General features: G+C 44.9%; 1 protein-coding gene across 7 annotated transcripts in view; it reads left to right on the forward strand.

The window, feature by feature from the left end:
• LOC146863857 (uncharacterized) overlaps positions 1 to 25,053 on the forward strand; it is a 285,832-nt gene that overhangs the window by 147,797 nt on the left and 112,982 nt on the right. For 6 of the 7 annotated variants that reach the window (XM_085640683.1, XM_085640684.1, XM_085640687.1 and 3 more), the window contains exon 4: positions 5,407 to 5,436. The exons of the other annotated variant lie outside the window; for it this stretch is intronic. In XM_085640683.1, coding sequence (XP_085496809.1) covers positions 5,407 to 5,436 — 30 coding nt within the window. The remainder of the gene's footprint in view (positions 1 to 5,406; positions 5,437 to 25,053) is intronic. 7 annotated transcript variants of the gene reach the window in all.

Consider the following 25,053-nt stretch of genomic DNA (forward strand, 5'->3'; position numbering starts at 1 on the left):
AAAGTGATACCCACTTCCCCCCAAAACTGACCCGATTTCTTGTCGCTGATTTCTAGTTGTCAAGTGATGTCGGTTCTGAAGGGGCGGGTCCAGCTGAACTGGACATCAGGGTGTGAGTGGGGCAGAGAGGGGGAGGATTTGGGCTGTGGTGGCAGTGGTGCTACATAAATTGCAGCTTGCAGATAAAATGGTTTCTAGCTGAAACAGTTACAAGTTACTAAAATACAGCAATATGCATTGCTGCACAGTCGAATGCCCTTCGCTAAAATTGACAGGCCTCCTTTCAGTTACTCTTTGTTGTTTGGTTGTTAAACTGAGACTGAGGTGAAACATTTGCCAGAACAGTCTTAAAAGGTGTAATTACAAAAAATTAAGTATAAGTATCACAAAATGTGTGGCATTAGACCGCATAATTTGCCTTTTCCTGCTGAATAATTGAGTACCTGCAGCATAATTCTCATGGCACTGCATATCATGTACTTGCCCTCTGTTTACTGCTGTCGCAAAGAGCCACCAATCCTACCCCATTGATATGAAAGGAAAAAAATAACATTTACAGCCTTTCTATGTTACGAAGCATGTGCTACCAGAGGTTGCACGTGACTTTCGTGGAAACAGGCACCAGCGTGTGTAACTCTCTTCTCTTTCTGGACTTTTTTTTTTAACACCAGCACAACCTACCTCACTTGCGACCTTTGAACTGTGCGGCGCTCCATGCACTTTCCCGCCCTGAAGCCGTCGTACTCCACTCAGTAGCAGTAAAAGGATCAATGTTTCTGGTCCATAAATGGCTCCAAATCCCTGACTCTGTGGGTGTGACAAGATCACCCAGCATCCTGCCCCAAACACCTGCCAGCCCCACAGACCTCTCCAGGCAGAGAAACCTGCCAGCCCCACAGACCTCTCCGGCCACAGAAACCTGCCAGCCCCACAGACCTCTCCGGGCACAGAAACCTGCCAGCCCCACAGACCTCTCCGGGCACAGAAACCTGCCAGACTCACAGACCTCCCCAATCAGAGCAACCAGCCAGCCCCACAGACCTCCCCAGGCACAGAGACCTGCCAGTCCCACAGACCTCTCCAGGCACAGAAACCTGCCAGCCCCACTGACCTCTCCAGACACAGAATCTGTCATCCCCACAGACCACTCCAGGCAGAGAAACCTGCCAGCCCCACAGACCTCCCCAAACACAGAAACCTGCCAGCTTCACAGACCTCCCCAAGCACAGAAACCTGCCAGTCCCACAGAACTCAAGCAGAGAAACATGCCAGTCCCACATACCTCTGCAGGCATAGAATCCTGCCAGACCCACAAACCTCCCCGGGCAGAGAAACCTGCCAGCCCCACTGACCTCTCTGGGCACAGAAACCTGCCAGTCCAACAGACCTCCCCGGGCACAGAAACCAGCCCGTCCCACTGACCTCCCCAAGCACAGAATCCTGCCAGTCCCACTGACTTCTCCAGGCAGAGAAACCTGTTAGTCCCACAGACCTCCCAGGGCACAGAAACCTGCCAGTCCCACAGACCTCCCCGGGCACATAAACCTGTTAGCCCCACAGACCTCCCAGGGCACAAAAACCTGCCAGTCCCACAGACCTCCCCGGGCACAGAAACCTACCAGCCCCACAGACCTCACCAAGCAGAAAAACCTGCCAGCCCCACAGACATCCCCAAGCACAGACACCTGCCAGTCCCACAGACCTCCACAGGCACAGAATCTGCCAGCCCCACAGACCTCCCCCAGCACAGAAACCTGGCAGTCCCACAGACCTCCACAGGCTCAGAATCTGCCAGCCCCACAGACCTCACCAAGCATAGAAACCTGCCAGCCCCACAGACCTCCCCAGGCACAGAAACCTGCAGCCCCACAGACCTCACCTAGCACAGAAACCTGCCAGCCCCACAGACCTCCCCAAGCACAGAATCCTGCCAGCCCCACAGACCTCCCCAGGCAGAGAAACCTGCCAGTCCCACAGACCTCCCCAGGCAGAGAAACCTGCCAGTGCCATAGACCTCCCCATGCACAAAAACCAGCCAGTCCCACAGACCTCCCTAGGCACAGAAACCTGTTAGCCCTACAGACCTCCCAGGGTACAGAAACCTGCCAGTCCCACAGACCTCCCAGGGCACATAAACCTGCCAGCCCCAGAGACCTCCCCGAGCACAGAAACCTGCCAGTCCGACAGACCTCCACAGGCACGGAATCTGCCATCTCCACAGACCACTCCAGGCAGAGAAACCTGCCAGACCCACAGACCTCCCCAAGCACAGAATCTTGCCAGCCCCACAGACCTCCCCAGGCAGAGAAACCTGCCAGTCCCACAGACCTCCACAGGCAGAGAAACTTGCCAGCCACACAGACCTCCCCAGGCACAGAATCCTGCCAGTCCCACAGACCTCCCCAAGCACAGAAACCTGCCAGTTCCATTGACCTCCCCGGGCACAGAAACCTGCCAGCCCCACAGACCTCCCCGGGCACAGAAACCTGCCAGCCCCACAGACCTCCCCAAGCACAGAAACATGCCAGTCCCACAGACCTCCCCAGGCAGAGAAACCTGCCAGCCCCACAGACCTCCCCAGGCAGAGAAACCTGCTAGACCCACAGACCTCCCCAGGCAGAGAAACCTGCCAGTCCCACAGACCTCTCCGGGCACAGAAACCTGCCAGTCCCACAGACCTCTCTGGGCACAGTTACCTGCCAGTCCCACAAACCCCCCCGGGCACAGAAACATGCCAGTCTCACAGACCTCTCTGGGCACAGAAACCAGCCAGTCCCAAAGACCTCCCCAGGCAGAGAAACCTGGCAGTCCCCACAGACCTCTCCAGGCAGAGAAACCTGTTAGCCCCACAGACCTCCCAGGGCACAGAAACCTGCCAGTCCCACTGACCTCCCCAGGCACAGAAACCTGTTAGCCCCACAGACCTCCCAGGGCACAGAAACCTGCCAGTCCCACAGACCTCCCCGGGCACAGAAACCTACCAGCCCCACAGACCACACCAAGCAGAAAAACCTGCCAGCCCGACAGACATCCCCAAGCACAGACACCTGCCAGTCCTTCAGACCTCCACAGGCACAGAATCTGCCAGCCCCACAGACCTCCCCCAGCACAGAAACCTGGCAGTCCCACAGACCTCCACAGGCACAGAATCTGACAGCCCCACAGACCTCACCAACATAGAAACCTGCCAGTCCCACAGACCTCCCCAGGCACAGAAACCTGCAGCCCCAGAGACCTCACCTAGCACAGAAACCTGCCAGCCCCACAGACCTCTCCAGGCAGAGAAACCTGCCAGCCCCACAGACCTCCCCAAGCACAGAATCCTGCCAGCCCCACAGACCTCCCCAGGCTGAGAAACCTGCCAGTCCCACAGACCTCCCCAGGCACAGAAACCTGCCAGTGCCATAGACCTCCCCAGGCACAAAAACCAGCCAGTCCCACAGACCTCCCAGGGTACAGAAACCTGCCAGTCGCACAGACCTCCCCGGGCACAGAAACCTGCCAGCTCCAGAGACCTCCCTGAGCACAGAAACCTGCCAGTCCCACAGACTTCCACAGGCAGAGAAACCTGCCAGTCCCACAGACCTCCCCAGGCAGAGAAACCTGCCAGTGCCATAGACCTCCCCAGGCACAAAAACCAGCCAGTCCCACAGACCTCCCAGGGTACAGAAACCTGCCAGTCGCACAGACCTCCCCGGGCACAGAAACCTGCCAGCCCCAGAGACCTCCCTGAGCACAGAAACCTGCCAGTCCCACAGACTTCCACAGGCACAGAATCTGCCATCTCCACAGACCACTCCAGGCAGAGGAACCTGCCAGCCCCACAGACCTCCCCAAGCACAGAATCTTGCCAGCCCCACAGACCTCCCCAGGCAGAGAAACCTGCCAGTCCCACAGACCTCCACAGGCAGAGAAACCTGCCAGCCACACAGACCTCCCCAGGCACAGAATCCTGCCAGTCCCACAGACCTCCCCGGGCACAGAAACCTGCCAGCCCCACAGACCTCCCCAAGCTCAGAAACCTGCCAGTCCCACAGACCTCCCCAGGCAGAGAAACCTGCCAGCCCCACAGACCTCCCCAGGCAGAGAAACCTGCCAGCCCCACAGACCTCCCCAGGCAGAGAAACCTGCTAGACCCACAGACCTCCCCAGGCAGAGAAACCTGCCAGTCCCACAGACCTCTCCGGGCACAGAAACCTGCCAGTCCCACAGACCTCTCTGGGCACAGATACCTGCCAGTCCCACAAACTTCCCCGGGCACAGAAACATGCCAGTCTCACAGACCTCTCTGGGCACAGAAACCTGCCAGTCCCAAAGACCTCCCCAGGCAGAGAAACCTGCCAGTCCCCACAGACCTCCCCGGGCACAGAAACCTGCTAGTCCCACAGACCTCACTGCCGGGGCATATGAGAACGTTTTTCTATTTTTGGGCTGTGGCCAAAATAGAATAATCTTACTATGGGCTAATTATTGTTGCTATGTCAGTGCAAAATGATTTGTTCTGTTTTTTACCTGGTGTTAAAGTGGATGTCTTATGGCCCGAAGGTGTAGGTCTGTTGTTTTTCTAATGAGATAGCTCCATAACTGAAATAAGAGGCATGTCTGGCATCTTCACAGTGGCGTAAAATAAGCCCCCGCAGCCCCCTCGGTGCAGGGTGGGCCCTCAAGCTCCAGGGGACCTCCTCTGCAAAAGTGGTAGGTGGTGGCCCGGGGAGGGGGCCCCTCCGTGTACTTTGCAGGGGGGCCCCCTCAACTTTCGTTACGCCACTGTTTCAGCACTTCTCAGTTGCTGACTTTTAAAATCTCCTAAAATCAGTGCTGCTGAGGATTATGCTGCATCTGCTGCTGTCGTCACTGCTTTCAAGTAATCGTTGACTTTAGGAGGCTAACTCGGTGTAAGGCCCAGATGAGACGATTAATATGTTAGACTTAGTCATTTATTCAGAAGCTGTGACCTTGTTGTAAGACCAGGAGTCTGATCACCCAAGGCTGTCAAAGCTCAAAGTAGAATACCCTATGCCCTGCTAGGGACCACACTGTCCTTTGGACAATCCAAATGCTCTTTGTAGGTTCAGAAAGCGCACCAATGAAACATTCCAGTGCGTGCATGGTGTGCCCGGCCAGCTCTCCCTCACCAGCAGGGCCTGGCACATTCCATCTCTTGGTTTGATAATAGCTGCACAGCTCTCCTGCCCTCTAGAGATCTGAAATGGTTATACAACAGAAATTCACATTGCAGGTAGGAATAATTACTTCAAATTTGATTCAATTACGTGCCAGATCATTGTTCAATATCTTGTGTCCTGGAGCTCTGGTGATACTGCATGAAGATGTAAATCTCACTACTGAGCACTGGAAAGCTGAAAACAGTGCAAATAAGACATCTCTTTTTTTTTCCCGATCCAGGATCAAGCAGGAGTTTGTCTCATTCCCAAGGTAAGGGTGGCTGGAGAGGTATTTATCAACCTAAAGTCACACTCCCAACCAAAACCCCATTAGCTTTCTTAAATTCTGACAGTAGACCTGATTTCGTTGTAAAGTGTGGTCTTTAACTACTTGTGACCTAGTTTATCACAAAAACATGTTACGTTTAGCAAATGATATTGTCTTTCTTTGCCTAAATGTAAATATGTATATAAATTTAAGGTTTCAATAGTTTTTATTGCATTTTTAAAAATAAGTACAGAACTTCAATCGGGCTTTCCCATCTTAACTTATACCCAACAAATTCCTTCCCAAATTGACTCTCTGCCCTCATGCCATTTCCTCCACCTTCACTAACAGGAATTGAGTGCATGAGTTCTGTAAGACCTTGTTCCACTCCCTCTTCTTTTTCAGCCATATTGCTCTCTCTACTAGCGCCTAGTGGCCAATATCCAATAAACCCAGAGCTTGTAATCTTGTAGGACAGTAGAGGCCTCTATTATCCTCATGTAGATAACGTAACACTAGGTCCCACATGTTTTTTTAACAAGTTGTATCTCCACTTAGTTCCTACACCACAGTTTTATGAGCGAGGAAGTACCAGAGACATTGAAGCCAGTTTTGTTTGGTTAACGTTATTTCCTATGGGGTGGTATTTTAAGTCCTTGCTTCCATTATATACTATGGAAGTGTGTTGCATTAACCTGTGAGCGGCCATGTGTGGTGTTGGACGTGCTCCACGGCTGAGAAGAAGTATATCTATTACTAGTTTGGGGCCTTTTTGGCTGTAGTAACGGTAAGTAGACATAATATCGAAATTTTAATATCGACATACATTAATATCGAGTTTAGTATATCGATAGTATTAAATATCGATATAATGTATATCGATGTTAAAAATATCGATTTTTAGTGTTGTAAAAAATACAGAATTTTGTAATGTCGACTGTAAAAATATCGTTATGTCAAACTATCGTTATGGTACTTTATTTTAAAATATTTTATGCTTGGTTCATGTATAATAATAGTTTTAAAAAAATTGTATAATATTTTTTTGGAGCGGGATGTTAGGTTAATAGGGGATACGGGTAGGGGGTGTTTTAGAAAAATTGATAGTAAAATGTAATAAATTCGAAATATTTAATTTTAATGAAGAAATTATTTTTTATGAGCGGGATGTTGGGTTTAAAGGGGATAAGGTTGGGGAGTGTTTTTAAAAAATTGATTAAAAAATGTAATAAATTCAAATTTTTTTTCATTTAAATTAGAAATGTATTTTTAGGAGCGGGATGTTGGGGTTATAGGGGATTAGGGTGGGGAGTGTTTTAAAATAATTTTTATTAAATTTGAAATTTAAAATTAAAATTTAGAAATTTTAGTCTGGAATTTAGAAATTATTGTTTTATGATTGGGATGTTGGGTTTAGAGAGGATAAATGACAGCGGACTGCAGTAAGCTCTGCTTGCGCTTTCTTTCTGGCATTGCTAATCTATTTTAACGCTACTGGTTTTATTGAAATCGCCCGTTTTCCCTGCTTTTATTTAGATTTGAGCAATTTGTACTGTGTTATGTGTAATTTATCCTTGATCCACTCACCAGTTCTCGCGCTCCTCTCTGGCCCGGGTCCACCGCAGCTGTCAGCTGTTTGAGTGGAGGGCGAAGCTACACTACGCGCTTCCAGCACCTCACTCGCGTCAGGAAGACACTATTTAGGCAGCCCTATTTAGAACGTGCAGCAGAGGCGTGCAGCGGGAACGCCAAAGGCAAGCCCGTCTGTGCCCGTCCGCCCCTGGCCTGGGCCTAGGGCGAGAACCCCTGGCATTTCCTCCATCCCACTACAGCAATATTCAAATGAGGAGCTGCTTAAACTTCATAGAGTTAACCCTAATTGCCTTTCTCTGAACTCGAACAAAAATAGGTCTGTCTGCCCATGTGGCTTCTCTCTTCCACCAGAGCAAAAAATTAGGGCACTCCTCCCCGTGCGAGCATCGATGAGGAAAAACTCACAGATTGATGTTAAAAAAAAGGACATAAATTGTGGTCTCATCAATGTTAGATCTCTTTTCAAACATAAGTACTAAATCTCTGAGATGAGAACTACCCATAAAATTGATGTGCTCTTTATCACTGAAACCTGGGTCGATGCAGCCAAACATCCGGGCTTTGTTACTGCAACTACCATGGGCTTTCAGGCTTTTAGAGTAGACAGGCCAATAAAAAGAGGAGGCGGAGTGGCAATTATTCTGAGAGAGCAGTTTGTAGCTAAGTTTGTTCCAGCCTCTACTCTCTTCTTTGACGCCCTTCACGTCTCAATTGAAATAGCCCCTAAGAAAACGTTCAGAGGCATGTTGCTTTATCATCCTCCCAGTGCTAGGAGCACATTCGTGCAGAACCTAGATGGGCTCCTGGAACCCACCCTCGCTAGTAACGAGTTTACCATTCTTGGAGACTTCAATGTGTACTTAGAAGATACTGAAGATAAGGATACTGCCACACTACTAGAGGCGTTGGGGGCTTTGGGCCTTTCTCAGACGGTCCTCACCCCCACTCACAAGGCTGGACACACCCTTGATGGGATTTTCAGCTCCATGCTAGGACTGTCACAAACAGAAGTCCTTCCTTTGACATGGACAGACCATTTCTTAATTAAGTTTGACCTAGTAGTTCCCATGGCTCAGCCAGTAAAGACAACAAAAACGCCCTCCTCGACCTATATTGCTTGGAGCAAGGTAGATTGAGCTTAGTTTCAGACTTATTTAGAGGAGACATGTGCTCAGCTTAATCTGTGTTCAGACTCAAATGCAGTTAAATACACAGAATGGCTTACTGAAGCAATTAAAACCTCAGTGCCTACTAGGAAAACTTCAGGGAACCGGAGCGTACATTCGGTCCCCTGGTTCTCCGACGCTCTACGCAAGGAAAAACAAAGGTGCCGTAGAACGGCAAGGCGCTTGACAGCGAACTAGGATACAGCAGATAAAGGGTTATATAAAACTGTCCTAAGTCAATATAAAAATTCATTAAAAACTGCTAAAAGAGACTTTTTTACTCATCAAAATGAGAAAGCCAAAAATACCTCCACAGAGTTGTTTAGGGTAGTTAATAATTTAGCATCGCTACTGAAGACTGACACAACAAAATGTGACCAAAACTTCTGTGATTCGATTGCATCAGCTTTTAAAATCTAAAGTTATGAATATCCAAGACGTTTTTATAGCCACGTCCGATTACAATTCCATAGAACTGGCCCTATGTGCTGAATCTAAGAGAAATCACCTATGCTCGTTCTCTCCAATTTCCACCAAGGTGGTAGCTAAACATATATTAGAAGCCAAATCCGGATCGCCAACTGACCCTTGCCCACCTGCTTTCCTTAAAAAGATAGTGGAGGTGGTAAGCCCTGAACTTACACTGATTTTTAACACCATGTTCAGCTCAAGCAATTTCCCTTCCATATGGAAAGATTGCTCCATTCTCCCCTTGTTGAAGAAGCCCAACCTGGATGTGGCCAATCCATCCAACTATCGTCCCATTGCCCGTCTACCACTCCCGGCTAAAATAGTTGAAAAAATCATGAATAAACAACTGTCTCAATTCATTCAGGACAATGATCTGCTCGATCACTCTCTGTATGGATTTTGACAGGAGCACAGCACTGAAACTGTGCTTATCAATGCCACTGAGGAAATAGAGCAGTGAAGGATGGAGGAGGTACAGCTGCCCTGGTCCTCCTTGATCTATCAGCCGCATGATATACGGTGGACCATAACTTGTTGCAACAGCGGCTAGAATCAATGGGGGCCAGGGAATGGCATTGACCTTACTGGCCTCCTTCCTGAAGGAAAGGAAATCACCAATCACAATGGGCAGTTTTCAATCAGAGCCATATGCTTTACCCTGCGGAGTCCCTCACGGATACTTCTTTAGTCCAACTCTTTTTAATATTTACGTCACGGAACTCGCCCCTTTGATTCGAAAGTTTGGTTTCATTCTGACGTCCTATGCAGACGATACCCAGATAGTCGTGGCAGCATATAGAAAACAAGCTGCGCCCACCCTACAGTTTCAGAATGAGAGAAGTAAACAGATGGATGGGATTGCATTGCCTGAAGCTTAGCTCTGAAAAGACTGAGGTTATAATCTTCGGTAATTTGAAACCTAGATGGGACAATCTTTGGTGGCCGGCAGAGATGGGTGAAGCACCCAAACCCGTGCTAAAAGCCCAAAATTTAGGAGTGTGGATTGATACCAAGCTAGCACTATCATACCAGACTAATGCTACGGTCAGCGCCTGCCACTTTCTGATATAAAACTAAAGAAAATCATGCCATACATTCCTATGGATGCCAGAAAGTTAGTAGTTACTGCACTGGTCCATGCAAAACTGACTATTGCAATGGTCTCTACATTGGTATATGAAAGCACTATCTAAAAAAAACTTCAGACGATTCAAAATACAGCTGCTCGGCTGTTGGGAAACATCCCCAAATATGACTCAATCTCCAAAGAGATTCGCCGACTTCACTGGATTCAGGTGGCTAAGCGAATTGAGTTTAAAGCACTCTGTTTAGCATATAAAGCTCTGAACAACACAGGACCTTTCTCTCTTAGAAATCTTTTTGTCTGGTCCAGACAAACCTTAATTAATTTACTATTCCCACTCCAGTTAGAATTAAGTCAGGGTAGGTGCTGGACACTAAACTTAATTAATTTACTATTCCCACTCCAGTTAGAATTAAGTTTAGTGTCCAGCACCTACCCTGACTTAATTCTAACTGGAGTGGGTATAGTAAATTAATTAAGGTTAGTGTCCAGCACCTACCCTGACTTAATTCTAACTGGCGTGGGAATAGTAAATTAATTAAGGTTAGTGTCCAGCACCTACCCTGACTTAATTCTAACTGAAGTGGGAATAGTATATTAATTAAGTTTAGTGTCCAGCACCTACCCTGACTTAATGGTAACTGAAGTGGGAATAGTAAATTAATTATGTTTAGTGTCCAGCACCTACTCTGAATTATTATTAACTGTAGTGGGAATAGTAATTTTTATATATGTATTAATTCGTCAACTTAAAAATGTAATATAGTTTGTAGTAGTAATGTCTTTTAATTATAACATAGTTATACATGATAATAAATAACTATATATATATATATATATATATATATATAGTTAATTATAACATTTTATTTAATACAGTAAATGTAATTAAAAAATATATTTTTACATTAAACATAATGAAATGATACACAAGAAGAAGGCTTTTTTATTGATCTTTATTTATTGTAATAGATTTTGCAATCAACAGAAAACAAATATTTTATTAAGTGCATATAATATAAATCAAGACAGAGAAAAAATAATATTTAATTGACCGAAAATATTTTGTACATATGTATATTTTTCATGTAATAATTATGAAAAGAAATGTTTTTAACATTGGTACATTGTTTAATACAGTTATGTAAACTTTGTAAAAAAAAAAATAATGTACTTTTACATTGATTTAGAAACATCTGAGTGAAAAAATATTTATTAATAGCAGTTCTTCACATTAGTCTTGTATTCTGAACATTTGTTATTTGGTTACATGTACTGGTAATTTTTTTGATATAACTTTTCACAATTTAACACATTTTTATAATTTGTAAAAAAAATGTAAACAAATAATACATTTAAATTATAATTTTTACATGGTTTAATTTTTATAAATTTTTATAAGGTTGACATTTCTTTAACATTTAATACATTTATTACATGTTTGTAATCAACGTTGTATATAACTTGTACATATTTGGAATTATAATAATACTTATATGTTTAATAATATTTATTATTATAATTTTACAATGCTGGAAAAATGTTAAATACATTTAAACATATAAGTTATAGATTTTAGTATTTTAATTAAACATTTTACTAATTTATTTACAAAAATGTTTTTAAACACAATACATTTATTTTTCATGTTTAAAGCTGCCATATTTGTTTGCAGCTTGTATTTTGTAACCGCTCGCGTTTGTTTTGGGTTAATTCGGAGGGGACAAGCTCGCGGTTGGGAGCTGTGTCGCATCGAGGATGGTTAGATTAATTTTCTTTATTTTAAGTATACTTTTAATTTAATTTGAAGGTAGTTAGGTTGTACTTAGTGTGTGTAGTGTTAGGTTTATGGGGTTTGTTTGGATAGTTTTAGTCTGATTTGTGTTACAGATTGCTCCATTCCTAGCTGTTGGTAGCTCTGCTCTTTTTGGAGGGAGAGTAGGAGTTTGTGTAGAGCAGGTGGACCTCGTCCTGTTGTTGCTTGGAAGGCATTATGCCAACCTTCAACAGCATTGTTTGTTTTTGCCTCTTGGGTTTAGTGTGCTAAGATATACATTCCACCATGGAATTTGATATTTTGGTTGCCTTCTATGCCCTGATCTATGGAGTCTTGCCACCCAGGTATCTTCAAAATAGTGTAGGAGGGGACCTAATTTTTCATTTTGCTGGTAGTAAGGACTTTCTATTAATAAGTTGTAATGTTCGGCTTCATCGGTAACTGGGACGTAGGCCAGTGCTATAAGTTTTTTTTATTTGATATGCGAATGAACTGTTTATCACATATTTAACACTAAGGGGCCCATTACGATGCCGGACGAAAAAGCCCTCCGACCACCATGGTGGCAGAAAAAATCCCCCCACATGGGCCACGGCATTTCGTTTGGTCAAATTACGATGCAACGTACGCGAATTCATACCGGGGCGGACGGATGTCACAGAACACAGTCCACCATGGTCGGAAAAGCTGCAAATCGGACCGCGCCTGACGGGGAAAGCTGTACAACGGCTCGAAAAGACCGCTCCTGCCCCGGCATGACTGCACGGCCAATTACGATGAGAACGCGGAGCTGACGGACCGAGCACTGCATCCGACCACCGCTCGTGCTCATAGGCCAAATGAATGACGGACGGAACCAACCCCACAACAATGCCGAAGTGTGCCTGTACTCCCTGCTGCCCTCAATCACAACACACACGCCACAATGACACACCCCAACCTGCTCCTGGTAGGGAAAGCCATGCGCGGCATGGAAGAGACACCTGGAGGGCATCACGCGTGTGGACACACCCACATACCACTGATGGAAACCAACACCTACCTGGGCCAGCAGCCCTTGCACACTACAAGCCGAAACAGAGAGACAGGACACCATTGACTCACACTGTACAGCAACACACCCACCTATCTCCACACAACATCACCCACACCCACACACTACACATATCTCCACCATAACCTTGCACCCTGCACCCCTAATTTATTCATATCATGCCCCCCAAGAACATGCCCAACATCACTGACTCAGAGTTGAACGTGATGCCAGATGAGACAATCAGGGCAGAACCACATTTGTCTGGGCACCTGGTCCAACACACCCCACTTGGCGCGAAGAATCAGATATGGACAAGGATCCACAGCAAAGTCAATGCTGCAGGGACCACCCTACGCACTGTGTGTGATATCAGCAAGCGGTGGTGCAACCCCAAAGGCTAGGACAAGCATCTGGCCCAGAGGAACAACGCGGAGGTCCAGAGTACTGGTGGTGTCTCTCCCATTCCACCACCAACCATCACCGAATGGGAGGAGAATGCATCCAGTCTCACAGGAACCGGGGGGGACTGGAGGCTGGTAAGTGCCAACAAAATTATCACAATACAATACACTGTTGTGCACAACAAGTGAGCCCCAATCGCCTGCCCACACCAAACTCATGTGGAAAGCACGCTAAAACATGAATGGATCACAAGGACAGCATCTCCTCAATCAGCTCAATCTCATGCACCCTGGCCTCCCTCCCGAACAGCATGGCTCCGCTCCCCACCCCACAGCCATGTGGCAGCTAACACCGTCGACTGTGCCTTCCAAAAGGTAGCTAGCCAGCTCACGGGGGAGTTTGATGCAGAGCCCTGACCGCAACACCACAACTCCCACATGGCTCTCTGTCTCCCCTCACAAACAGCATGGACCCAAATGACCCCCACAAGGATGTTGCTGCTCATGAGTCTCCAAAGGAGTGATTTCCCGAGACAAAAAGAATCCACAAAGGACTTCACTTCCCCACAAAGCACACCTGGCATGATGTCATGCCGTAACTACTCCACCAGTGAGAAGTGAGGAGTGTGACCATGCGCAAATCGATGTGCCTGCTGTCAATGCATTCCAGCTAAAAGAACGGACCGCCTGTGGCAGGGCACAAAACAGAGCACGAAAAAGACCCGTACGGAGGCCCCCTCATGATGGGACCCGGCTCACTCAAAGCCCTGTATGTACCTCAACATCATATGCGACCGATGACATTCTGACATGAATGCCTAGTAAAGCCAAGGCAAAAGTCAAGTCACTTCAATTCACATGTGGCATACATGAACAGCTAAGTTGTGCTGTGTGCAGAGTATGTTGACAAAAGTGACCTAACTCCAAAAGGTGACTCGATAGCAACAGAAGGCAAGTGTGCCATGGACGAACCCAGCCAGCCCCCCCCACCCGTAAGGTGAAGCCTCGGATGCAGAGTCCCTGGTCCGTTCAGGTGATGCGGACCTAAATGGCCCCTCCTGCGTGCACAGGCCAGGCATTAAGCATATGGTAACAGTTGCACAACATGCCCGTTCTGTGGCAATGTTCTGCTAACTCCCTCATAAGTGATTGTGGATAGTCAATCGTAGCCTCACATTCGCACACTTCAATGAGTGTGCGGGCACAATGAGCCTCTGTGTAGACAAGTAGTCGCTCCCACACTAGCTCAAAGCCCTTCGGATCCCAGGTGTCTTGATCGTCTCACGCGATTCAGTCAGTGCTGAAAATGGCTCTCCCACTATTTTCAAGGGAACTTACCCACAGAGTATTGATAGCGCCCGATACTGAAGGCCGTTGCACACTTATCAGACTTGTGGACTCTGGCCATGTCCGTCCCTTCCATGCTTTTCCGGAAGTACCACTGGGTGTCAGTCCCCCAATTTGAACACTGTATTTCATGCTTTCTGACCATTACTTTGGCTGTACAGCTGAGCGCTGTGTCTGAGATTGCCCTCACGCCATGTCTGACCGTCCAGTGGGCCAGGCCGAGCCCGGTCTGTTGCAACTGTACCGTGCCCGCATCCAGCTTCTCTTTGGATATGCCCCACTGGCTGTGCTGGGCATCAGCTGCAGGCTAACGTTCCGCCATGCCTACTACACCTGCGTGCAACCAGTCTTTTCCTGCAGAAGATGTCAGTTTCAGTGGGCCATGGTGTCTGCCTTTCAAACACGTACCTTGCTGACCTGAGCTGTGGGTGGCTCCTTTGTTGGTCCATGTGCAAGACTGCTTTGGTGAGACACGTTTATGGGATGCCTTTCTGTGTGTCAGGCAGGCTGACAGCTGCACCTGTGCTTGTGCGCAATGGCTTCTGTGCCATGTCTACATCGAGCCTCTCCCAGGTTGCGACGGGGTGCCCCTTGCAACCTTGTGCTGCAAGGAGCACATCTGTTCCTTCATACTTCTGGATTGGACGGCGGTCCTCTTAGCTGGAGATGAACTGCATCATCTCTTGGAAATGACTGACTTAGAAGCTGCCTGTGCCTTCTTGGATTCATAACTACTTGTCAGCAACAGTAACTGTTGGTGACAAAATCAATCAATGTCTCCCTTTCTGCACGCCACCCGACAAGATGTGGCATCCAGATCTCTGACAATGGCCCAGTCTGCATTGGCTTGGACTGTGCTATGCTCTGCGGTCAATTGCGCTTGGTACCACAGACCAGGGCAAGTGGATGCTGTCATCTAACTGTTGTGGACTTTGTCGTCTGACATGAACCCGGATTCCGATATGCAGCTGTAGCGCACAAAGAAGACATGGCGTTGTTGTTTTGCAAGTTCAGAGGGCTCGAGTTGGGGGTACACACAGGTACACAGCGCTCCCCCTCTTTGGCTGTGTTTGATGCCGTGCCCCCTGGAAGGCCTTTGGTCTCCTCGGGGATATGCTTAACCTGTCCCGATGTACTGTCCAGATACCGGTAAACGTTCTACAGCACCTGCACGTTGTCTGCAGTCCATTCCCAGCAGCAACGTGCATGCCGCGAGTGTGACTGTTTTTCACCTCCAGCCGGGCCTGAGTAAAGGAGATATCCGGCATCCCTGTTTGTACATGCTGACTGGGGTCCGCCTTGAACCTTACATTTAAATGTAGATGCCACAGAGGGGAACCTGTGCACACAGCTTGCCATCTCTACACAAGTACTTAAGGGAGGCATGCTTTTGTCACTATTCTGCCCCTGTATATCAATGCTGACACTGTGACACTGTCAGATGGGTTGGTCTGTCGCATATTTGCACAAATCATGTTAGTCGCACGATTTTCCTTCTTTCATAGCACTACGTCAGAGCGTTGTGAGGTCAAGTGCGTTTTGTCTTACTTGGTCAGCCCCCCCACTTCATTGTTTAGGACTTGTGCCCTGCAAGTACCTTACTACGTCTGTCACATGGGAGGTGTCCGCACAGCTTGTTCACTACGCGGTCCAGGAGTACTGTCTGAACATTCTGTCCAAGGTCGCCGAAGCCTGTCCCTGGTCATTCTGTTCCGTTCAGGCCATAGCACCCCAAATCAACAAGGTCTCACAGCTGCTAGAGGACACAGATCCCCTTTGATTGACAAGAGAATGCAGGCCAGATGGCCCAGACTTGGAGGGTCATCCATCCAGTGATGAGTGCGACACAGCCAATGCAGGGCTCGAAAAATCTGAAAAATGGTACTAGTCCTGCAGGTCTAGTACCTCCAAAAATCTCCTCGCCCTAACAGTGACCTACTTGACCTCCGTCTCTGAAAGCGGAGCAAAAGTGACAAGATAACAAGATTTAAAGGCATTTTTATTGCTCATTTGCTTTGTGAGCAATAAAAAGGCCTTTAAATCATGTTATCTTGTCACATTTGCTCCGTTTTCAAAGAGGGAGGACAAAAGTTAGTATGTTTTCCTACTCGCCAGAAAGGGCGAGTAGGACCTAAAAATAGCTCGACCTCATAAAATTTACCTCGCAAATGCGAGCGGTCGAGTGGATTTGTCGAGCCCTGCAATGTTGTGTAATCTCACGATGTATAGTCTGGGTAATGGGTTCTGATGACAAAGCCCAAAGACCAGGGACATCCCATACAACTCCTTCCTGCAAGGGGTGGGCGGTATGCTTGTGATTGGACATCCAAAGGGGTTATTGATGCCACATCTTGCTTCATGTGAAATGGATATGTCACTGTGGTTCCTGGTTCAGTAGTCATGCATTTTCAACCTGTAGTGGCACGTATTTAGCATGCTTTGACACTCTAGTAAAAACTTCACATTTGGAAATGTTTCTTGTCTTCATATTTTTGCTTGTGTACATGCCCTTGGATGCCTCAGAGTGAGTAGGGGAGCAAGTGAGGCAGCATGGCAATGGTGTCCTGTGCGTAGTGGTGCTTCTGGGTGCTCAGTCCCTGCATGCATATGTTTTCAACTCCGGCACATAGTGTATGAAATCTCATGGAAATTTGTCTGAGACTCTGAGACGACAGCAAGGCACACAGACACAGTCATGCTCGCTCATTGTTGCATCACACTCAACGGGAGTAGTTGACGATGAGCTGTAGTCGCTGGTCAAGGCCTACTTCCTCACCACTGTCATCGTCACTGGGCATGTGTGGGTTGGGTGCAGGAGTGATGGTGTTGTCCCTCCAGATGTAGCTGTCGTGTCGACCCCGGTTACTCTGCACACACGTGTGAGATCTGCTACGCCTGTCATACCACTGGCACTTTGATGGAGTGGTAAGTTTGCGGATCCTAGAGATGGGTTCACTTGCCTGTGGTGGTACGAGGCCAATGTGTGTGCCATCCATGGCTGTCATCAACATTTGGGATGCCTCCCAGTCAGGGCCGGCTCCAGGAATCTTTATTTGTATGGTTCAATTATGCATTCGGGTGGGCCACTGCGTGCCCGAGTTGTCACTTATGGCTCAAGCCAGGTCCCCACTTTGTCTCTCCTCAGTTTCACAAGGACCAGGGAGATGCGTTCTTTCCTTTCAGATTTTCTTGATAGATGTGGTCACTCTCAAGAAGTGTGTTTTTTCCTTGAAAGGACCTCCTGATGGGATGCAGACGTTTCCTGAGGTGGGATTATCAGGCAAGTGACACTTCTCATGCTCTCATCCATACCCTCCTCGGATTACCTCTCTGCCACCCTCGTCCATCGGCCCTCATCTCTACATGTCCGCTCGCTCATGTGCTTCTCATTTGTTGTATGGCACTACTGATATGAGTGTGGGGTGTGACAGTGCTTTACATCACACACACATTGTACAGTGACAATCAGTCATGCAGGTGTGTAAGTACAACAGTCAACAGGGAATGTCACGTGAGCCAATGAGGATTGCAAGGTGTGGTAATCACATGTTATCCATATTGGTGGGTAGGATTTTTGAGGGCGTTTGGTCTGGAGAGGCACTGACTCAGGATTTGTGTGGGGACATTTACAGGCAGTGGCAGCTAAGCACACTGCACGCAACACCAGTACGTGTGTTGTGTGTGCTAGGGATTACACGTATGTCTGATTGGCAGACAATGGACACCTCTGATTGCCTGCCTACGCCACTGACCCTTCACAACTCGACCCCTGGCCAAGAGACACCAGTCAGATGTCAAGGGATGTTCAAGCATGGTTCACAGGTTGGATGTTTCATTACACAATGTTGGTACCATGCGGGAGACCTTTGTCCTTTTCTGATGACATTTCTTTGGCAGACATGTACTATAATTATTGAGCACACAACTGCCTCTGAAAAGAGAATTTTCCAAGTATCGGTTGTCAGAATAGGCGCGAGGCATGACTATGTATGTAATTTCACTCTCCTTTCCTTGGACATTCCCTGTGTGTGAAGACTTGGCTCATGGGTCACACTCTCTCATCCCTTCCCAGTGTAGTGACCAGCTGGTCGCTGTTCTAGTCCTGATGTGCTAGCCACTCTCAGAGGGCTGACTTACACCCCACCAAGCACAGGCGTCACTAGACCTGTGACCCTGCCAGCAAACGGGGGCAGATGGACGTGCCCTGGGCCAGCTCTCCTATGCATGTACGGTGTCTGTGTGGTTAATCGATATGCATGGGGGCCTCGTGCCCCACAACATTGCCAATGGGGTGCACCAGTCACTTTAGGCAAATGAGTTGTGAAGTGGATTATAATAGTCAGTGCGCGAGTGCAGATGCAGTATGTGTTCGAATGCGCGGTAGCTGGCATTCGTAGCGATGACACGCTTTGTCCACACTTGAACGTTGCAGGGTTGCAGTCGCAGCTTCCGGGCCGCCAGAGTGTGGCACACACAATGGGGATGAGCCATCAGCCAATGGGTGCCTACGGCGTACATGTTTAGATGTTACGATGTGCTTGTCTGCAACTGCATGGCTCTTCATTGGCTCCAATTGCCTTTTGGGGCACCGTGGGTCACTCATGGGCATTGGGTGAGCCTCGCACTTTGCATTTGGCAGGTTGCCACATTCATCACGGTGCCACCACGCTTGTTAGTAGTTGTAATTGTTCAGGGGTTGCATGCGTGGAGATGTCTGGTACGCACCTCTGCTGATGAGCACAGCAGCGACTTGTCTGCCAGAGGTGCATTCGGTAGTGCAGCGGGAAGGCCTGTGGCGCAGGATCCATGGCAGGTCTGGGGCTTTGATTGGGTACAGTATTGGCTCTCTCTCTCCCATGTTGTATTTCCGCCATCTGCAACGTGGTGATTTTGACGCGGTGGTGGGAAGGGCTGCGATTTGCTTGGCGGACGGAACGCCACCCTTGCGTGCGCAAAAAACATGCGGAGCCTGACAGGCTGCGGCTATGGAAAATTGCCTCTAAGCGTCCATTGTGATTTGTTGGTCGCAATGACCGCACCTGGGGCGGAGGACATGACTTTTTTTGCCACCAGCACGGCTGGCCTTCCGTCTGTCATCGTAATGGCCACCTTAGTGTTAATTTCTGAAGGTGTCTCCATATACACTGATTGAAATGATAGAAGTAACCCTGAATTGATGTGTGTGGGTAGGATTTTAGAATTGCATTTATCATTGCCTGTTCATAATCAATAATTATTTTCGGTGGAAAATAAATATTTGTCTCTTGTTTAATTTTAGTTATTATTTCCATATATATAGAGTTTTGTTTATTAGGTAGTAAGGCATAGATAAAAGGGATGTTAGTGTTTTGATATAGGGCATGGATAGTATGTAATTGATAGAATGTTATAGGACAAATTTTAAAAGTACCATCCATCATCCATGTTTCTGACAGTTGTAGTTTGATTAAATTATTTACGGTTGCAAAAATAATTATTCTTTTCTCTTTAGATTTGTTGTTATAAAGAACCAAGGGTTCTTCGTTATGAGTTATAGATAGTTCTGGGGGATTTTCTACCTTCAAATGTTTTTGGGGCAGGTGTGGTGGTGGTTGTGGTTTTTTTGTTCGAGTTATAGTTCTTTTTAATGAACAAATAGAGGTAATTTGGTCAATAGCAAAAAGGCAGCAGTTCTTTAAGTAACTGCGTGGTAGATTTTTGTAAGCTAGTGCTAGCTTCTCCAATGTCGTCTAGGGCATTTCTAACCTCTAGTTCAGTAACATTTGGGCGGTGGTTATGCTCCCTTGAATACAAAACAGTTGTTTCTCTAGTTGTTGCCCTCCCATAACACTTATTCGAATAGTACTTGCGACATTTCCAATTTACTTTAAGTCCACTTTGCTTTTCCTGGGTATAGACATACCCCAGGTAACATAGCAAAAACTTTCCTTTCTGGGAATTAATAAATTGGGCGCCTTCTGTCATTGTGATGTTTTAAATGCTATGAAAAATGTATATAAAAATTAATAAAATGAATATTGTCCAGGTTTTTTAATTAATACATACACATTGTTATTAGTATACTTACGATGTCGATTTGGAGGTCATTTTCAATGTAGATGTCCTTGCTTTGTTAGTTGAATTCTGTTTTGTTGCTGATTTTTCTGTTGGTAGAATACAACATATGTGTGGGGTGGGGGTTTGGGATGAATTTGGGTGTTGATTGGGTGTTTTAGATGATTTTTAAAATGCATTTAGTTGAATACTTACTTTCTTCGTTAGATGATTTTAGAAACTGTTCTGTAGTTGTTTGGATGCTTTGAGAATTTTCTGTAGAGGAGACATAGATTGAAAAAAGATGTATATTAATTATTTGTGCATGATAAATAGTCATTTTAGAAGATTAACATTAGTGTTATAAGTGGCATTTTACTTACTTTTTGAAGTAGAGAATAGATTTTTCTTTAATGAAGTCCTTGCTTCTGGCAGAGTTTTGTCTTCTTTATTCTTTTGAGTTTGAGGCGTAAAATAATGAATAATTTTTCGTTCTTTATATAATGTTGAATTCATTGTTTGTTTAATGTGATTGGTTTATTTTAGCATTGTGTGTATTTGATTGGTTGATATTTATTGTTTTAATTGAAAACACTAATTAAGGATCAGTTGGCGCTTTTTTTTTTTTTTTAAAGAAGGTTGAATTCTTTAAATGTGTATTATATTGTATGTGATGTAAAAAAAAAAGTGTGTATATTATTTAAATATAAGATTTAAATAGTTAATAGTGTATTTATGATTTAATGTTTTATAACCTGTTATACTATTTTTTAAATTGATTGTATATGATTTATTTTGTATGCAGTGTATGTTTATTTATTGAAATATATTTATGGTGTTAAGTTTTATTTGTTTTATTTGTTTTTAAGTTGTTGACTTTTTTTTTTAAAACGATAATATTTCTGTCTGTATTATTGTGATCAATATTTTTGTCATGTTGTATATTTTTTAAATATGTCCCATATTTTAAATAACGATATTTATGTGTTCGATAATACTGTTTTTTTTTATTGAGCAGAGCATTAGGTTCAGGAAATACATAGTACACTAAAAAACATTTTCACTAACATTAAAAATCAGTTAAGAAAAGACAAATGACAAAGAGCTAAAACTAAAGCAGCAAATTATGTTGTCATTCATAGAACAAATACCAATCTATCCTAAGACACATCAGCATTAAGGAAAACTCCTAATACATTTAAGTTCCTTTTTCCTTTATAGCTGTAGCAATTTCTCACATCATTGACCAAAGTGCAAAAAGCATTCTATAAAGTGCTAAAACTATTAAAGTGCTAGTGCTATTAAAGTGCAATAAGAAAAAGTGCTAATGCAATTTGAGAAAAAAAAAGTTGTTACATTAGTTAACCAACTCAAGTGCTATGGTCTTTCTTTAAATTCTTCCAATTCATTAAGAAACTTCCAATTTCTTTCACATTTTTTGGTAGCCCTTACCCTCTTAGCATAAGCTTCCTCAAATTTTTGAGTTCTTTTCATTTTATTGAACCATTTTAGATGGGAAGGTATTTCCCGGGATTTCCAATTCTGCAAAATTAGAGAAGGGGCCACCATACACGAAATGAATAGGAAGGTCTTTTCGGGTTCGGATAATATCCTTTCGTCTCAACTGATACCAAACAAGACAGCTTCGGCCTCAAGCAAAATATTCTTACCAATTGCTTGCCCAATATCCGAAAAAACTTCCTCCCAAAAAAGCCTATGTCCTGAACATGCATAAAAAATATGGTGCCATCCACCCTCACCATCTGTTTGGCAGCGAAAACACCTATTTTCTACGCCAAGAAATCTTTTCCTTAAAGCGGCCAGAGTTAAATAAGATAACCAACGCGATAGGAAGGCCATCCTTTTGAAATTTGTGGCACGCAAAGATTTACTTCCGAGAAGGCACATGGACTCCCACTCCTTCGTAACCAGCCTACACCCAGTCTCCCGAGTTATTTTGTCCAGATTAATTTCTATCACGGAAGCCTGTCCCTGCTTATGTAACAACCTATACAAGTTTCCCACCCCTTTAATATTGGCTCCATAAAGAGCTACCATGAATTGATTAGGGGTGTCCAAAATGCCACTGGTGTTTGTTAGCAGATCGACAATACGCAAATATTCATGAAAGATCGGCTTCCGATGGCCTTCCACCCTTGCCGTTATTTCTTGCCAGGAGATCGACCTATTTTGATCTAAACAAATGCCTTAACTCGAAGCGTCCGCAGCCTTCCCAAATACTTATATGTCTCAATTGCAACTGGAGGCCGAGACTTGTACATTCTCTTAATTTTAAGAACTGGAGACCAGATGAGCCCATCTTTTTAAAAAAGGACTGGAGTCTAAAAGAATAATCTTTTAAAGTCTTATAACGTGTTTTCTTTGGAAGTTTTTAAAAACACTCGAGTTAGAGAGCCGATTTCTTGTGTCATTTTATCTATAGAAAAGCTGTCACTGATAAAATTAGATCCTATCAAGCCAGACACTAAATCGAAAAAGGCAGCCTCATAATAAATTCTCACATGGGGTAGTGCTAAGCCTCCTTGTATTATGGGTAATTGGACCACGTTTAATGTAACCCTCGGAGCTTTCTTACCCCAAATGAATTCCCTGAGTAAAGTATCAATTTCATTAAAGTAAGACTGATTTATTTTAATCGGGACATTGGAAAATAAAAAGATGAGCAGTGGAAGTATAGACATTTTGAGACTCTACCCACAATCGAGAGGGGTAGTAATGTCCATTGTTCTAGCAGCTTCTTAATCTTACCCTTCATTTTTATATAGTTTAATTCAAATAGCTGATGATACCGATTAGATACATATATCCCGAGATCTCTTATAGGATCATTTTTTGTTGCTTGTGTCTTTAGACATGATGGAAAAGAGTTCAAATCAGCATTAAGAGCTAGAACCTCGGTTTTATTGGCATTTATTTTATATCCGCCTATTTGTTCAAACTCCGAAAATTCCCTCAGAGCTGTTTCGAGGTTCTTTCTATCGGGAATCAGGTATAGAATAATATCATCATCGAAAAGTTTTACTTAAGCCATACCGGGTATCGGGGGTTGGATAGCAGCATAATTTTGAATCCTTAAAACCAGAGGTTCTATAAAAAAAAAGTAAATAGTAATGGGGAATGCGGACAGCCCTGCCTGGTTCCACGGTTTATTTTTATGGCTCCTGCACAGTTTGAGTTAATTATGACCTGGGCAATAGCCCCCTGGTAGATGTTACTTAGCATATTGACTACCTGTGCAGGAAACCCAAACCGGCCAAATATTGTTTGTGGCAATAATAGTGTATTTTTTTAATTAAGTATATGTTATCCATATTGAAGTACTCGATATGTTTGTGTCGATAAAAAAGTAGGTCGATACTGTGTCGATATTATGTCAGTGATTCTGCAGTAACATTGTTTGCATGTACATATCCCTCCTTAAACCCATCTTTATTCCCTCTCCTGCAGCTCACTCCTCATTATGTGTAATAATTCCCTATTTTGCAGCTCCACCCCATCCCATCCACATTTACTACAAAAACACAATCCTTGGTGTCTGGAAAGCTCCAGACATGTGGCAGAGACCTCCGCACAGAAGAGATAGTAGTGGCGGAAGTGGATGTGTCCACGAGTAAGTTAGTGAATAGCGTTTTCTAGTATGTGAGTAATACTACTGAAGTATTATTTCACGTACTACAAAATGCAGTCTGTGAATGAAGCCCTCTGTTTCAGCACTTACAGTACTTGCAGTACAATACAACAAACAAAATAAGTACAGATGTCGGTCCTTTTATTTAACAACTGGTTCAACATACACCCTCTAAAGACATTAGTTTCAATTTCAGGATAGTTTGACCAAGGACATGAACTATTCAAAATATTGTCGACGTTTCGACCCTCGGTGTATGTGTTAATGAGTACACATCACAGTGGGCCTTCCTCAGGACTGGTAAGAGTTTTGGGGAGAGCTAGGCAGTATTCAACTCAAGGGTCCTCCTCCACACAGGTATGGAGTCCACCGAAAGTTGTTAATCATGAAACAAATCTTCTCATGCCACTCATGATTTACTGACGAGCCATGAGTAGTTTGCATTTACATCATGAAGACTGTTTGGAAATTAACTTTGAAGAACTAAATATACACAAGAGTGATAGAATTTTGCCCCGCTAACAACCTTTTGGGATTTTACGTTGGAGAATCAAACAATTGTTTTCCCCTCACAATTAATGAATCATTAATTGGGTGGCATGAGAAGATTTGTTTCCCTGAAACTCACCAGTCCTGAGGAAGACTTGTACTGTAGAAAACACTGTTGCACTTTGTCACTCTTTTCACTGAGTCATGTTTTATGTGTTTTGTATCTGTGACAGCAATATATGAAGGAAAAGGTACTTATCAGCCAAAAATATGATTTTGAATATACAAAACTGATTAATATTAGTATGGTGTTGTGCCTTACATTCATGTTTATTCATAGTAACACAGGTGTGTCAAATATTGGTCTAACAAGGACCTCACACGCATCATGTTTCATTTCTTGGTTACTGAATGACGCAGTTCAAAGACTGGTCTATAGGGTATATATTTTTTGATAAATTACTTTCAGATTTCGCAAAGCAATTGCGTTACCTGACAGACCACATTATAGCTCATATAACACATGCAGGATCAGCACATTAGTTCCCGATTTACAGGAGAAAGCCAGCAAGAG

This window comes from Triturus cristatus, chromosome 2_1 (genome assembly GCF_964204655.1).
Source record: "Triturus cristatus chromosome 2_1, aTriCri1.1, whole genome shotgun sequence".
NCBI lineage: Eukaryota > Metazoa > Chordata > Amphibia > Caudata > Salamandridae > Triturus > Triturus cristatus.